This window comes from Cyprinus carpio, chromosome B10 (assembly GCF_018340385.1).
Source record: "Cyprinus carpio isolate SPL01 chromosome B10, ASM1834038v1, whole genome shotgun sequence".
Classification (NCBI taxonomy): domain Eukaryota; kingdom Metazoa; phylum Chordata; class Actinopteri; order Cypriniformes; family Cyprinidae; genus Cyprinus; species Cyprinus carpio.
Genome location: NC_056606.1, coordinates 3,047,385 through 3,063,615, shown reverse-complemented (window position 1 = coordinate 3,063,615; position 16,231 = coordinate 3,047,385). Strand labels below are relative to the sequence as shown.

The 16,231-nt window shown below is 38.6% G+C and overlaps 1 protein-coding gene across 3 annotated transcripts in view; it reads left to right on the top strand.

Moving 5' to 3' along the window:
• map3k1 (mitogen-activated protein kinase kinase kinase 1, E3 ubiquitin protein ligase) overlaps nucleotides 1–15,536 on the top strand; it is a 57,462-nt gene extending 41,926 nt beyond the window's left edge. For all 3 annotated transcript variants that reach the window (XM_042732111.1, XM_042732113.1, XM_042732112.1), the window contains exons 11-20: nucleotides 3,046–3,165; nucleotides 3,732–3,825; nucleotides 4,223–4,415; nucleotides 5,336–6,593; nucleotides 7,076–7,228; nucleotides 8,538–8,700; nucleotides 9,042–9,173; nucleotides 10,119–10,261; nucleotides 11,811–11,942; nucleotides 13,903–15,536. In XM_042732111.1, coding sequence (XP_042588045.1) covers nucleotides 3,046–3,165; nucleotides 3,732–3,825; nucleotides 4,223–4,415; nucleotides 5,336–6,593; nucleotides 7,076–7,228; nucleotides 8,538–8,700; nucleotides 9,042–9,173; nucleotides 10,119–10,261; nucleotides 11,811–11,942; nucleotides 13,903–14,052 — 2,538 coding nt within the window. In that variant the 3' untranslated portion in view covers nucleotides 14,053–15,536. The remainder of the gene's footprint in view (nucleotides 1–3,045; nucleotides 3,166–3,731; nucleotides 3,826–4,222; nucleotides 4,416–5,335; nucleotides 6,594–7,075; nucleotides 7,229–8,537; nucleotides 8,701–9,041; nucleotides 9,174–10,118; nucleotides 10,262–11,810; nucleotides 11,943–13,902) is intronic.
• The last annotated feature ends 695 nt before the right edge of the window (nucleotides 15,537–16,231 follow it).

The following is a 16,231-nucleotide window of genomic DNA, read 5'->3' as shown; positions in this document are numbered from 1 at the left end:
TCTTAAATTTACCTTCATCAAACCTGCAAGAATCCCTGATCTAAAGGCAGATTTAGGACACATATAAATAGTGTCAAAATACAAAAACATCACAACAATACTGTATTGTACAGTAGTACAATAGCACATTGCCTGTTAGACATGACAATGAATCAGTGTGTGCATTAATCAGGCTGCACTGGTTTCATGCGCTACATCTCAGGTTACATGCATAGCGTACGTGCTTTCGGAGTTGTTTAAGCACTTATGTGAAGCAGAAGTCTTTATTATTCAAATGCTCCAGTCTTTATTATGCCCAAGTGTCGTGCATGCTGACTGGTGAAGTGCTGTCACATGCGTTCTCCCTTGACCAGTGTTTCACATGTCTGACCGCTGCTGTGATCATGTGTACACTTCAGTCACATGAGACGCTTACAGCGTGATGCTTCTGTTATGATCATAGAGAGATTGCACAGTGCTGGGAAGGAAATTGCACAATACTGCACCAACTCTTCACCAAGAGCTCCTACAGTCATCAGGTTAAAGTAGTCTCGCGTCAAAACATTGTCTTGGTACCCTTTTGTCTTTAGCTTTGTCGAATTCAGTTTTTAAGCGCTAATGTGGATGTTTGCGTGAGCTGGTCTTAATTGAGGCACATTCAGAAAAGTCCTGCTCTGTAGAGTACAGTCCAGTTGATCTCCATCATGCCAAGGACACATCCAAACTGGGCTGGATGATATAGCTAAAAATCTCTATTTCTCCACATTTTTACTATATTCGAAATGTATTTAAATATATTTGCTTTTGTTTGTCACCCACGAAAGACAAGATTGTTGTTATGAAGTACATTGTTTATTTCTAAAAATAATCTTATTAAACCTAATTTAAACAAATAATTTTAATCTAATTAGAAAATATCTATACATAGCATTCACTTTCTGTTTTCTAGCAAATAAACACAAAAGAAGCATTTATAATATATTTATTTAAAGGTAACAATATAAAGAAATTGTACATAAAGTGCAATCTTTATGCTTCAAAAACATGTAAATAGAAACCATTGATGCTCTTCACTTAGTGCACCACAAACAAATACTCCCGATCACTTTGAGGCTGTCATACTCATGAGATGAAAAATGGCTTACAGTATTTAGAAAGCTAAACTAAACTTAAAACTTTATCATTAACACTGTTCAGCCAATAGAAAAATGACAAAATTCCCAAGAAATAAAACAGAAATCAGGCCATTAATGCTTTTTTTAACTTTTGCCAAAATGTTCATTTTTGTTCTGGCTGATATCCATGTATTTCTGCTAGATATAAAAGCAGTCTAGATAAGTTTTTTCCCTTTGGTCAACTTTGATCGGAGGTTATCAGAACCGTACTGAGTTCTAAAGTGCAACAAACCACGCTGGCTAGTTTTAAAGTTCACTTCAAACCAGGAAGTCTGGAAACAGCGGGGATCCTCAGACTGAAGCTGGAAAAGAAAGGTTTCTTTTTTCTTTGTCTCTTAACCTATTTCTCTTCCTTTAAAAAAACAACAAAAAAACAATAGCTCTTGCTGCTTGGACTTCTGGGATGGTGTTTTTCCCTCGGGCTCTGTGCTCCAGTGAGCCGCCTCTATGAAAAAAACAACAAGCGTTTTGTCTTTTCGGGGCTTTCCAGCAGTTTTCCTGTGTTCCTAGAACACGCACCAAAAAGAGGGCCATCTCTATGAACTAAAAATACTACAGACTAAAGCTTTCGGGATGTTACCTTGTGTTAGACTGCTCTGTAAACACTACAGCATAGTGACGTTTATCTGAAGTCTGCTTATGTATTAAATGCGGCGAGTTAAAATGTCACGTTTCACTATTTATTCTTGACTTGGAGTTCTTTTTTTGCAGGGAGAAGAGCATTATTTGAGCCTTTAGTGTTGTGTGAGTGTGTAGGCGGTAGAATGTGTTTGTTTTCAGGAGGGAGTGTATGGTGGGTTAATCAATGCCGGGCCGCGCTCCAGTGCGATGTGCTATCAGTCACCACTCCCAGCTCTCTCTGGAGTCGGGTCAGGGTGAACCGTTTCTCACACTCACTGTACTGCACTGTTGGTGTAGAGTCCAGTGCTTCTAGACTGGAGCATCACAGCCTTGTCCTGACCGCAGTGTTCATGCAAATAATAAAATACAGCTGAACATATACTTGTGTGTGTAGGCTAACATAGTAAAGAGGCTTATCAACTTTCAAAACTTAACTACCACTTAACTCTTTTATTGCTGATGTCAATTACAAGTCACTTTGTAAAAGCTAGGCAAGTTAACCAGGTTGTGTGACTTGAAGAAACCTTTAGAAACTTAGCACTCAAAACTAAACAAATATTATGCTCCGTGTATGGCTGCATGTTTTGGAATTTAAAAATTAACTGAGATTTTTCGGATTATTGTGATTTATTTAATGTTGTTGTCATTGTTTTTTAATAAAAGCTCCATGTTTGCTGTACTTGTTGGTAGGGCTCTGCAATTAGGCCAAAAATGTTGTAATTTAATGTTAAATGTAAAATGAGTATAATAATAGTTGTTGTTTTAATAGTTTAATAGTTTAGTTGTTTAGTAGCATGCCTATTATTAAAACATTATCTGTTTATTAGTGTTTATAAAGCACATATTCTGCATGAGCATATTCTACATCTCTAATCATACCCAATACCTAAACCTAACAACTACCTAACTAACTATTAATAAGCAGCTAATTAGGAGTTTGAGGCAAAAGTCGTAGTTAATGGTTTGTTTATAGCGAGAATTAGACCTTAAAAGAAAGTGACCAATTCATAGTTTTTAAATGTTAAATGATTAAGCTTTTATTTTGGCAGAAAACCCTTAAAGCTACTTTTTGTTTAGAACAGCAGCTAATTTATATGCACTTTCAATATTTCAGCTAATTGCACAACTCTCTTTGGGTCATGAGGCTAAAGCAACAGAAAACTTAAACTGAAGACTAGAGAAGCCACAACACAAGCCACAGTCCTGAACATGGCAACATTGTTTGTTTTTGCTTGTGTTGATCCATGTTAAGAGTTGTTGTTTGTTTCAGAAAACCCTGCGAGCGATGCTGGTCTACACCCCCTGTCACTCTGTGTCCGAGCGGACGCGATTACAGCAGCTGCTGCGGCCCGTGGTGGAGACCATCCTGCTCAAGTGTGCAGACGCTAACATCAAAACACCTAACAAAAGATATGACATAGATCAAATTTTACAACAAACAAAAAAAAAATGAACAAACTAATAGACAAACGCCCTGGTCTGAAGTTAACAAGCTATCACCACCTAGTGGCCAGGCGCTGTAACAAACACAGTTGAATAATACATTTTAGTGTTTGCTGAAGTGCTGAAATTATTATTATATAATATATATATATTTTTTATTTATTAATTTTTTTTTTTTTTTTTAAGATTTTTAATATGAAATCAAAATGTGTACTAATTGCTCCACCACACATCTTCCTGGTCTAATTGTGAATGATTTAGGTGTGCGTGTTATTCTAAAGGTAATAATGGTTGTCTTTTATAATCTTTCTTTGTTGTGGGCATCACCACACACTAATATTTTTCAATTCTGCTTTTTTTTATGAGCAAGTATCAGACTTATTTGCAATATTATCTCTGTTCAGAAAAAGAATTCACCCTATATCAGTTCAGAAAAAGGCCTCACATTGTTGTTTACTTTGAAAGCTCTTTTGGAGTGAGTTAACTGAGTGTGTGTGTGTTTTTTGTGCTTGTAGTCGCACCAGTCAGCTGTCCGTCTCCACTCTGCTGGAACTGTGCAAAGGGCAGATGGGGGAGCTCGCTGTGGGAAGAGAAATCCTCAAAGCAGGTACAAATCATATTCCACACTTTCACACTGTATATTACGAGCATAAGTATACCACGTAGAATACTGCATAAGTATGCAAATCGTGATTCACATATACATTAGCTTTGTGTGAGAAACGGGAAGCTTACATTTGTTATTGACACTCCACCATAGCACTCAAAATCTTACTTGTGTATGCCAAGACCTGTCACAGACATGGTAGAAGATTTATAGTGAATAATAAGTATACCTCTCATGAAGCTATTATAAATGCCTTGTATAAAATAGTACTTTAAAACACAGGTTTGGAATGAGTAATGAGTTTTTAAGGAACTGTTCCTTTTTGCAGGCATTCTTTTCTTCTCTTTCTCTCTGTAATATTTAAATAAAGATGTTTTCATCTCTGATTGTCCATCAGGCTCTATTGGTATTGGTGGAGTTGACTATGTCCTGAACTGTATCTTGGGCTCTAAAACGGAGGCCAATAACTGGCAAGCACTGCTGGGTCGGCTGTGTCTGATCGACAGGCTCTTACTGGAGTTTCCTGCTGAATTCTACCCTCATATCGTATCTGGTGGAGACTGCAACCAGGCCCAAAACGTTGTGGAGAGGTACAGAAATGCATCCAAATCTTACTGTGCTTCTGTTCTTAATTTATTTAATATGAACTATTATAAAAGTTTATCATTTTTGCAACCCTGTAAACACATTTTTATAAATAAGTCATTACATTAAACTCAAAAAATAAAAATAAAAAAAAAAAAAAAATTAAATTAAAACAATACATTTTAATTAAAAAAATGTGTTCCAGAACAAGTATCAGGATTGTAGATTTAACCTTAGTCTAAAACAGCCAAACAAACACAAAACATCAAAAATTAAACCCAAAGCAGCTTTGATTGGCTAAGGCCGCCCAAATGGCTGTGTGACCGATGTTTAAAGCAGCCAATCAAAGTCGATGCTTCTAAAATTAAACGGTGTTTCCTCCCTGGTCCAATTTCAAGTTTTTCTCGTTGGCGCCATGTTGCGTGTTTGCACATGTACAAAAATATCTCATTCAGGAAGTAATGTAAAACACACATGACCCGGTTACCCCTCCCACTTCTGATAGTTTTACTGAGATTTCTAATCCCGTGCGAATTGTAATATTACAGACGTCCTGTGGTAAAATTACATTACCCCATAAAACTAATCCAGTCCGAATAGGGCTAAAGAAAGGGACACACACTTCTACCGATAAACCGATAGTATTCCACCAATCAGATGATGACTGCAAAACTCACGTTTTGTATGCCTTATGTATCAGACAACAAAAAAGTTTTGAAAAAACTTAAAAAAAAAAAAAATTTTTAAAAAGTAACTCAGATATTTTGTTGTAAATGTAAAAGTATTGCATTACTTTACTAGTTACTTGGAATAAGTAATCTGATTAGACATCAGTTTCTGAACTAAAAAGTAAAGGGAAACCGGTTTGCACCCTCTTTATGCAAGGTCCTTTACTCAAAATTTTGCATTTGTTTTGACTTTGTAGGTATCAGAAGCTGCTGCCTCTTCTGAGTTTCGCGCTGCAGTCCATCGATAACTCTCACTCCATGGTGGGTAAACTCTCTCGCCGGGTCTTCCTGAGCGCCGCTCGTATGGTAGCGCGTGTGCCTCATGTCTTCGTTAAGCTCCTGGACATGCTCAACATCACCAGCTCCACTCACTACACCCGCATGCGCCGGCGTCTCCTGGCCATCGCAGAGGAGATGGACATCCTGGACGCCATCCATCTGGGACTAGACGACCTACAGACTGGGCACAGTTCCCACTCCAGCGCTTTCCTCGGACCTGCAGCCCCCCATAACTCCCCGTGCACGACCGAAAGAAGCTCTCCCACCCCTGATCTACAGCAGCCCACCGCCAAGGTGGCGCTTTCAGGTCAAGCCAGTTCTGCTCCTGTGGACGATATAACAGAGAGACTCTCAAACGTCGTCACAAGCCCTGCTGAGTTTCCAAAGCCCCCCGTTCAACCCCGAAACAGACCCGTGAGTCAGTGTTTGAACTCCCCCTCATCCGGTCAACCCCCAAACCTTCCTTCTCTGTCCATGGCCAACGCCTCAGCCTTCCCTCCAGAAAACCCCAAAGCCCTGCCACAGAGTTTTATGCCCAGCAAACTCACCCAGTCCTCACTGAATACCCAGTGTAAGTTGCCTCTGCAGAGGGGACTAAACGGAGGCGTCTGTAAGGAGCCGGAGAAGCTGCCTTCGCCCGTGTTTACCCAAGCTCGACCACTAAGTCAGATCCACCGGCCCAGACCCTCTCGCCCCTGTCCCGCTGCCTCATCCGAAGGAGCTAAAGCTTTAAGCCCAGGATCGAAGAGCAACATGAAACTGGACCTTCAGGAGATCCGGTCCAGAGACGACGTGGTCTGCAGCGGCGGATCCGCTTTCATCCCCAGCGAGGACTCGGTATTCACTCCAGTGGAGGAGAAGATTCCCGGTCTGGACGCCTCGGCCGATCTCAGCTCCAGCATGGAGGACCTGTTGGAAACCTCCATCCCCGCGGCAAACAGCACAGTCACCTTTCAGTCTGAAGTGGCGGTGCTGTCACCAGAGCAGGCGAACACGAGCGACGACACGTACAGCGAAGACGTGACCCAGAACCAGAAGTGCAAGGAGAAGATGGAAGCTGAGGAAGAGGAGGCGCTGGCGGTGATCATGGCCATGTCTGAGTCACAAGACGCCTTGCCTGTCATCCCACAGTTACAGGTGGAGAAAGAAGAGGACGTGATCATTATTCAGGTGGATGTAAGTGCATGATCATAGTAAACTTTGCCCAAAAATGAGGGTGAATTGTTTGTACACTGTCACAAAAATAATTTACCAGAACATGTCACTGGAGCAGTACCCTTAAGAGGACAACGTTGTACCTTATCTACTATTATAGGGACAGTTGTGGCCTAATGGTTAAAGAATTATAAACTTGTGAAGGTTGCAGGTTCAAGTCTCAGTACCAGTAGGAAATCTAGGTAGGGGAAGTTAACAAACAGTGCTTGGATAGGTGACATGCAGAGGACAAATTCAGAGTATGGTTTACCATACATGGCCTTGGCATCACTTCATTTTACTATTCGCCAATAAAACCAATAATATCCCCTCATAAGGTGCTACAATGAACCTTTTAGCAGTAAATAAGGTACAAAGATGTTCCTTTCAGGGTACTACCCCAGTGGCCAGCTGTTGTACCAATTTAGCTTCAATTTTTCCCCCATTTTGCTTTCCATGGTCAGACACCAGAGACTCTGCCTGGTCATACCAAAGCAAAGCAGCCATACAGGGAGGGCAAGGAATGGCTCAAAGGTCAGCAGATTGGCCTGGGTGCCTTCTCGTCATGTTACCAGGCTCAGGATGTGGGCACTGGCACTCTGATGGCTGTCAAACAGGTGAGAATATCAGTCACACACCACACAGCACTTCATAAGAGATCATCACCATCAATTTATCATCTTCAGGTTGCAAGCCTCACCTTTGGAAACATTACTGATCAGTCCAACCTTAGCACATTTTGATGTCCACCATTTTCTCAGACAAGCCTTTTCTCTTTTCTAACATGTTTATGGAGGATCTGGGTGTTAGCTGAAATGCAAATCGACAAAAATGATCCAAAACTGCTTTTAGACAAAGTTCTCTGGTCATTTATAGCAAAAGTGAGAAGCTAGCTTCCTTTTTCCTACGGCCCATGATGCTTTGCGCTAATTATGGGAGTAACTTCTGTTTACATTGTAAACAGTCAGCAAAAGGTTTGCTCTGTGAACACAATAATACGCATTTTCAAAAACTGGGTACAATGAGGTGACATTATTTTACTCACCCTTCAACCATCGATCATTAAAAGGAAATTTAAAAGTATAAAAGCATTAAAAAATAACTTTAAACACAACGAATAACTCCTAAAGATCCTCCTTCTATCCGCAGCAATATTTCGGACATGTTAAATATCATAATAGTAATGTATGTTTATTATTTCATAACAATTACATTTTACAGCAAAACAAACCTGGAAAGACACATGAGGTTTTGGGGAGAAAAATAAAAGATTCCCAGTGAATTCCAGGGAATTATTCATGGTTTATAAATTAAATTGGGAGAACAGACCACAAATGCACAAGATATGTTGTCTTTTTTCATTTACTTACAGCGGAATACAAAGGAAACATGAAAATACTCAGGAGGAAAATAATGCAGTGGGCTGAAAAGAGCTATTCTATAAATATCGTTGTTATATGACATCATATTAATATACACAACATAACATTATTCTCCTGACTTCTGAATGAAAATGTACAGCCCATATTCATATAGGGATTATTTGTAGCACAGTCTTATGATCTGAAATGATTTGTTGCAGTCTTTTTACGTGGAACCTCCCCAAACCAGAAGTGCCTCCCGTAATTTAAAACGCAGTAGGCTCAATAGGAAAAAGGTGGACACCTGGGCTAGCCAACACTGTTCCTGGGCGATTACCTTGCTGCAGTCTTCAACCCTGCTCCAGTAATCCTAAGCATCTTGATTAGCTGCTTCAGGTGTTTGATTAGGGTTGGAGCTGGGCTCTGCAGAATGGTAGTCCTTCAGGAGCAGGGTTGCAGACAAAGGCACTAAATATGGACACAAACAGGGCCTAGTATGTTTTGTTTTTGGCAGCGGTGACAGAACATACCATTTGCAGACTTAACTGTGATTTTTATTCCTCAGGTGACGTATGTGAGGAACACCTCCTCAGAGCAGGAAGAGGTGGTGGAGGCACTACGAGAGGAGATCCGCATGATGGGCCTCCTCAACCACCCCAACATCATCCGGATGCTCGGGGCAACCTGTGAGAAGAACAACTACAACCTGTTTGTGGAGTGGATGGCAGGTTGGTTGTTCACAATCATGCAGAGAGTTAAGGTGCGGTCACATAATTGAAATTTTGTGGCCAAAGCAGGTCCATTTATCAGTTTCAACCCAAGCAGCTTTCTCTTGGTGATGGGTGGTGCATCTGCATGACTAACTTTAAGCTATAACCAATTCCAAATTGTGTGGATTCTTATTGAATTGGATTTTCCCCATAAAAAAGACAGAACAATGGCAAATGTGACCGTACCATAGGTAGTGTTGGGATCCTTTTGGCTACTTTCCTCTTTATAAGCAACACTTTTCAGAGTCGTTGTTTTGCCCGATTCCATAAATGTAATACTCAGACTCCTGTTTTCTTAGGTGGCTCTGTGTCTCATCTCTTAAATAAGTATGGTGCCTTTAAGGAGGGTGTGGTCATCAACTACACCGAGCAGCTTCTACGAGGTCTGGCTTACCTCCACGAGAACCAGATCATCCACCGTGACATCAAAGGTAAGCTGCTGGAGCTCAGCTACAGCAAACACTGCTGCGGTCTCTGTACTAGGAGGAATTCATACCTTAATACTATCTGCCCTCCCGTCTCGAACTAGAGTCAAATACACGGTTAAAGCTCACAAATCAAACTAACCAATAACAATAGGAGTCAAATACACGGTTATAGTTTACACTTCTCAGTCAGCATTAACAGTACAGTAGGTGATGTTCAGCTTGCATACTTCTGCTCTCCTCCTAGACACTTTTGAACTCTTCCCTCTCTTGATTAAAGCTCCAGGTGCAGGGTTGCCAGATATCACAAAAAGAGCAAAACAAGCCCCTTAAAACACAGCATAATAAGCAGATTGAAGGGAACAAAGTGAAACAATATAACTAATATTGATAGTATTCTACAAAATAAGTAATTAAATTAAATATAATAAAAATATAAAATTAAAATAAAAAATGAGATATTATGAACTGATTGAAGTAAAACAAAACATGAGATGTAAAAATAAGTCAAGAACACCATGATTAAAGTTTACTTGCACCTAAAAGTTTCATTTAATATCAGTCAGCTCGGGGCAGTAGTGTGTTTTTACTAAATAAATGATTTACAAAAAAAAAAAAAAAAAATTGAACAAGTTGAAGTGGTGAAGTACTTTTCATTTCTAAAGTATTGAATTTATTAATCATATAATGCCCTTTTAGTCAATGTTCAGAGTAACTACATATATAAATAACTATATCGTGAAATAAATCGGTACCGTGAAATAAAATTTGTCATACTGTGAAACTGAATTTTAGTCATACTGCCCACCCCAGGGCAATCCCAGAATGCATTTCAAATAAGCCCAGTTATTATAAGATGCACAAGTCAAGAAAATTCTGCTACATTTGAGGGTAGTTCTCTACATAGGCAGTAGCAGAGCAGAGCTTTATTGCATGTTTCTATCATTGCAGGTGCCAATCTACTAATAGACAGCACGGGCCAGAGGTTGAGGATAGCTGATTTTGGGGCAGCGGCGCGTCTGGCTTCAAAAGGCACCGGTGCGGGGGAGTTTCAGGGTCAGCTCCTGGGAACCATTGCCTTCATGGCTCCTGAGGTAAACATTTTAATCTAAAAATGCAAAACCTGCCTCTTCGCTACAGTAAATACAGTTGCATGTGTGTTTAGCGTTATAGCAAGTCTCACACACAATATTAAAGCTTCATTTCACAACTTGCATTCAGATGGGACAGTGTGGTGCAATGTTTCTTTTGTTTGCAGAATTTATTGATATGTCAAAATGCAGCGATATAGAAAAACTATACATCCATCTGGTTTTACACTGAGGTGTACGATAGTCGCTTTGCTTGGGTCCATTTAATTCAACTACATAAAGACATTAGCCTGCCTAGACTCTGCTCAAAGCTCTGGTGGCTTGGTCGGAAAATGAGAGACTGAGTGAAAGAGTGACCTTCCAGACAAAAGAAAGCTTGTTCATTTTGAAGAGGTTTCAGTAATGAATACGCAGTCAGGGGAGGCAGGGCCAGCTGAACTGCTTCCTAATTAAACAGAGTTTGGGCACACACTAACAACAAGAAATTAAGGGCTCGGTCAATTATGGCTGCCTTAAAAGAACTGCAATTTACTTTCATTTCAACTTGAGATCTAAATCCGCTTTGTCCTGTTTTCCTGACTGGCCATGTAACTATGAACACCACACACAGAGGTCACCAGACTTGACCACAGTTTTGTGGAAAGACATTTAAATGTCCAGAGCTTAGAGGGCAAGGAAAGTTGTGCACCTGTGTGCCCTCACTTCACATTACATGGTGCAGAGAATTAAAACATTTGTATTGGATCAGTTCATCACTTGAATGGCTGGCTGATGCCATGTTTTGTTTGGGCATTTTCATTTAAATGTACTGTCAGTAAGTCAGTTCTTTAGCTGGTTAACTCACAAAATCAATTAAAGCGACAGAAACAGCATTATAGAATACAGTGTGTATTGTGTATTGTATATATCCAGAGTTCTCTACATGCCTGTACTTAGAAAAATCATTTTTAATAATGAAGCAGAGAACTTTTAAGTCATGCATTATCATTCAAACTGACAATGTCGAAGTGGACCCCTTGATGCTTTTTAGGTTTTGTACAGTATTTCAGATTCAAACTTTGTAGCACAGTTTTGTCTTATTTGGCCCTCCGTGACTAATAACTCTGAAATGTCAGAGAATTACTGACAAGTGTACTGTGGCTTATTTGAAACGAGATACTGTGGTGAGAGATGACCAAACCTACCCCCTTTATTTTGGAAATTCACAGAGCAGAGGACTGAAAGAGTATTGGGCTGCAGAATAGTCTGTGAGTCATGCTGCGAGGGTGACTGTGCATTCAAGGAGTAAATCAGTCACTGATTGATGAGAGATGACCGAATCTCCCCCCGTTCTCTGAGCTCTGTGAAGAGGACAGATCAGGGGTGTGCAGTCCTGTGACCCAGTGAGACCCTGCATGCACCTGCTGCTTGTCAGTCAGTGGCAGTTGCGTTAGATTTTTATATTTAATTTTTAAATGTGTTTTTCTTGCAGCTACATTGAAAGGTCTGTGCGTTTCTGCACGCGTCTCAAGTGTCACATGAGGGATTGTGATTGTCATGTCTGTGAGTGCAGGTGCTGAGAGGGCAGCAGTACGGTCGCAGCTGTGATGTCTGGAGTGTGGGCTGTGCTATTATAGAGATGTCCTGTGCGAAGCCGCCCTGGAATGCAGAGAAACACTCCAACCACCTGGCACTCATCTTCAAGGTGAGAATGGAACAGTGTGTGCACACAATTAAAGAAAAAAAAACAAAAAAAGAAAGAGTATGGAATTTTATATATTTTTATACATATATACATACATACATATACATTTTCATATATATATATATATATATATATATATATATATATATATATATATATATATATATATATATATATATATATATATATATATATATATATATATATATATATATATATATATATATATATATATATATATATATATATAAATAAATGCATGTATTTATTGAAAATACATTACAAAAACAAAAAATAAAAAAAAAATATTGGACGGAACACATGCTGGGTTATTTTGGGTTAAATGTTTTTACTCAACACGCTGGGTTGTTTTGTTTAAGATAATTATTGTTTAAAAATAATTATATTGCTAACTTAAAATGAGCTGGAAATTAAAAATCATACACAGAATTACTATAGGCAACAGCAATAATCAAAAGATGAACATTTATTATTAATATTTATTATTAAGACAAATTTTATTTATTTGTGTGAATACAGCATAGTTTACAATATTACACACATTTAAACTCATTTAACAAGCATTTTAGACAAAAAATTTAATATTTAAAAATAGCATTTTAATTTGATTAACTCTGTAATCACTTTTCACCGAAATTGTGCTAATTTGCATGATGGTGTGGGGCTGCTGTTCACCAGGGGAACTGTGAACTTTAGACCGCGGCCTCGTGTTTCGATCATAGCTGAAAGATGTTGTGACTGACTCCATAACCTGCCCAAAAACAAACAGTACTGAGATTAGAGAACATATTTTACCATCAAATTAAATTAAATTAAATATTATAACGAATAAAATCAATTTGATATGCAAGTCAAAAGGTGTTTTCATCATGCTAAACGACTGCTGCTGACGCATTTAGCTGACTGACATCTTGTCCTTGTATGTTTCTTTCTGTAAAATAATATAATTTACAGCACAATAAAGACTTGATAAATGAAGCAGAGAATCGCTCTCTCCTGTAGTTTGGCTCAAAATGCCCGCGCTCTGACTGTAACTCAGTGGCTGGGTTGTTTTGTCGGAGACAGGCTCAGCCCAGCGATTGGGTAGAAAAATGACCCAGCAACTTGATTACAGAAAACTACCCTGGACGTGGGTAAAAATATTAAAAACAACCAAATAAAGTGACCCAACAAGCTGAACCCTGCATATGGGTTAAAAAAATAACCCAGCATTTTTTAGAACGTAGAAAAACTACCCAGCACCTGGGTAAACAAATATATTAACAACAATATAAAAACATAAAAACAAACCAATAAACTTACCCAACAAGCTGGACCCAGCATTTGGGTAAAAAAAAAAATAACCCAGCATTTTTTAGAATGCAGAAAAACTACCCAGCACCTGGGTAAACAAATATATTAACAACAATATAAAAACAGCCCAGTAAAGTGACCCAACAAGCTGAATCCAGCATTTGGGTTAAAAAAAATTACCCAGCATTTTTAGAACACAGAAAAAAACTATCCAGCACCTGGGTAAAATTATAAAAAACAACTTAATAAAATGACCCAACAAGCTGAACAGCATTTGGGTTAAAAATAATAACCCAGCATTTTTTAAAACGTAGAAAAACTGGTGCTGGGTAGTTAAAAAATATTAAAAACAACCTAAAAATATGACCCAACGGGCTGAATGCAGCATTTGGGTTAAAAAAAAAGTAGCATTAGAATTAGGGTTTGGCTTAGGGTTACTTACATGTAATTATGCATAACTATTTGGTATTATAATAGTAATTACATATAACGTGTAACAAGGATGCCTTAAAATAAAGCGTTACCACATTTTCCCCCAGCATTGACATGTATAGATTTGTGTGTGTATATTTGAACTCCTGTCTCACTTAAATGTGTTGTTTGGTCCAAACTAATCCACTCTACTGTCCCAACTCTCCTCTCCCAGATCGCCAGCGCTACCACAGCGCCCACGATCCCGCCCCACCTGTCTCCAGGCCTGCGGGACGTCACCCTGCGCTGCCTGGAGCTCCAGCCCTCCGACCGGTCGCCCTCCAGAGAGCTGTTGAAGCATCCCATCTTCCGCCACAGCTGGTAGAGCGGGACCTCAGACTACTGAAGCTCATCCTGCTGTCATGCTCTTCTGTCTTTCTCTTGCCACAGTCACTGAAGAGGGCCCTAAATGCTGTAGCCTCGATACCTGATGCAAAAACCCGCTAGCACATGAGTGTCTGTATGAAAGTGCCATGTCTGTTTTTAAGTTACCTTCTGAATCGGGTCGTCTTTAGTAACAGAGAGGCCGAGGTCAGTTCATCTGTTAAATCTCCTCACATTTTAACACTGTTTGTGTCGGGCCTCATGATTTGTTTTACACCACGAATGTGTTTTGGTGAAAGACAAATCTTTGCTAGTTGAACTAGCACACCGCTGAATGTGAATGCTTATGATGCCGGTATGGTTCGCTTTTCATTTCATTTCTGAATGGAGATCATATGTATAAATGTCTGCTTTTACTTGTTTGGGTGTAATCGGGAACCTTTTCAAAGCTATCACCCAATTTTAGACTGTGATGTGTGTCCGTAACTCTTATTTTACTTGTTGCAAAGTCTCACTGGAACATCATTTCTGATCTCCAACTCCATTTCGGTTTTAATGTTGTGATTTGACTCATGATTCAGTTGTAATTTCGGCTGTTAATTGCTCAGCCATGTTTTTGGTGCTGTTCTGTTCACATTCACGAAAAATCCAACAGGCGTTTTGTAAATGATTAAGCTTCCTAAAGGAGTATTCAGCACCTGTACCTGAGTATTTCCTCATGTGTTATTTACTCCGTTTCATGCTGTTGAACATTTCGGTGGAGGGATCATATTTAGCTAATGATATTTGTGCTCGTAATCATTGTTTTCCCAAAAACAATTAACATTATGCATGTTCTGAAGACGTGTCAGGTGTGTGAACTGTAGCTCTTCAAGTGTTGTTGCTGCTGACAAATTTTAAAAGAATATTGACGACCTTATTTGGACTCCCTTCACGCAAATCTCAGAGTTTTAAACGTGACCATTTCAAAACTATTTTTAAAAGTAAAGTTATTTAATGCTAAATTGTGGAATACAGGCTGATCAAGCTTGAAGAGTTCAGATGTAAATATGAATTTTGGTAGCTAAATGTATTTTACTCGACTCCTGCTATTTTTTTATTTTATTTATTTTATTTTATTTTTTGGAAACCACATTTCTCATCATATAAATACTTATTTTGTTCCTGCATTTGGGTGTGTTTTTTTGTTTTGTTTTTTTATGCCTTTATAAAAGCTTTAAAGTTATGCACTCTGTCTTTTTATATACTGGAAAGGTGTCTGTTTCAGTCAGCTTCATAAAATCTAATCAGTATTACTTGAGTTTTTCACATCTTCTGTCATTTCTTTTCAGTTCTCAACATCTCAACCAGCTTGTTGCTCACTGTATGTTATTATTCTGTTATTTCATGGGCTTTTTTGATGAGGGCTGAACTGGTTTGTATGAAATGATGCCGTTTCTTGTCACTTGGTGGTACTTTTTATGTGAAGATTGTCTATTGCTGTTTAATTCCAGTCACCAAATACCACATTCTCAATATATATAAATAATCAAACAAATAAAAATATATCAATACATATAAAAAAATATAAAAATATATAAATATATATTCTTTTACTAAGAAATCTACATCTCTCTCTCTCTTTCTTTTTTTTTTTTTCTCAAAGATCTCCAGGGCTTGAGGGCTAACTTATATTAGCTCCTTTTATTGTGCAAATACATCTCTGGGTTCAGCGAAAGAAACTTTAATTGGCTAAAGCTGTATCTTTTAATCTTGTGTAGCTTTTGTCAAAAATGTTTTAATTATTAGGTTTTTACCCCATTTGAAACATTTTATAATGAAATCTACCTATTTTGGTCTTTATAGCAAATAAAACGTATAGGAAAATCTCTTTCTCTCTGCCTCTTTTTGTTTCACATTACATTTGGTCAGATCAGTGTAACTATGCTGTCTACAATATCATGTGATTTGTAATAAGAAATGATGGCTTAACTTCCATTGCTGTAAGATTTATTGTGTGTAAGATGGTGCCTTCACTGAGCTCAGATATCAGTATCTGATCGAGAACATTACCTGCCCTTGAGTAGGTTTACTGTCAAGTGTTTACTATAATGATAAACATCAGTACAGTATTTCGGCATAAACTGTAACTGACCATGTAAAACTCTGAATGCATTTCTAATGTCCTACTTTTTTAGAAA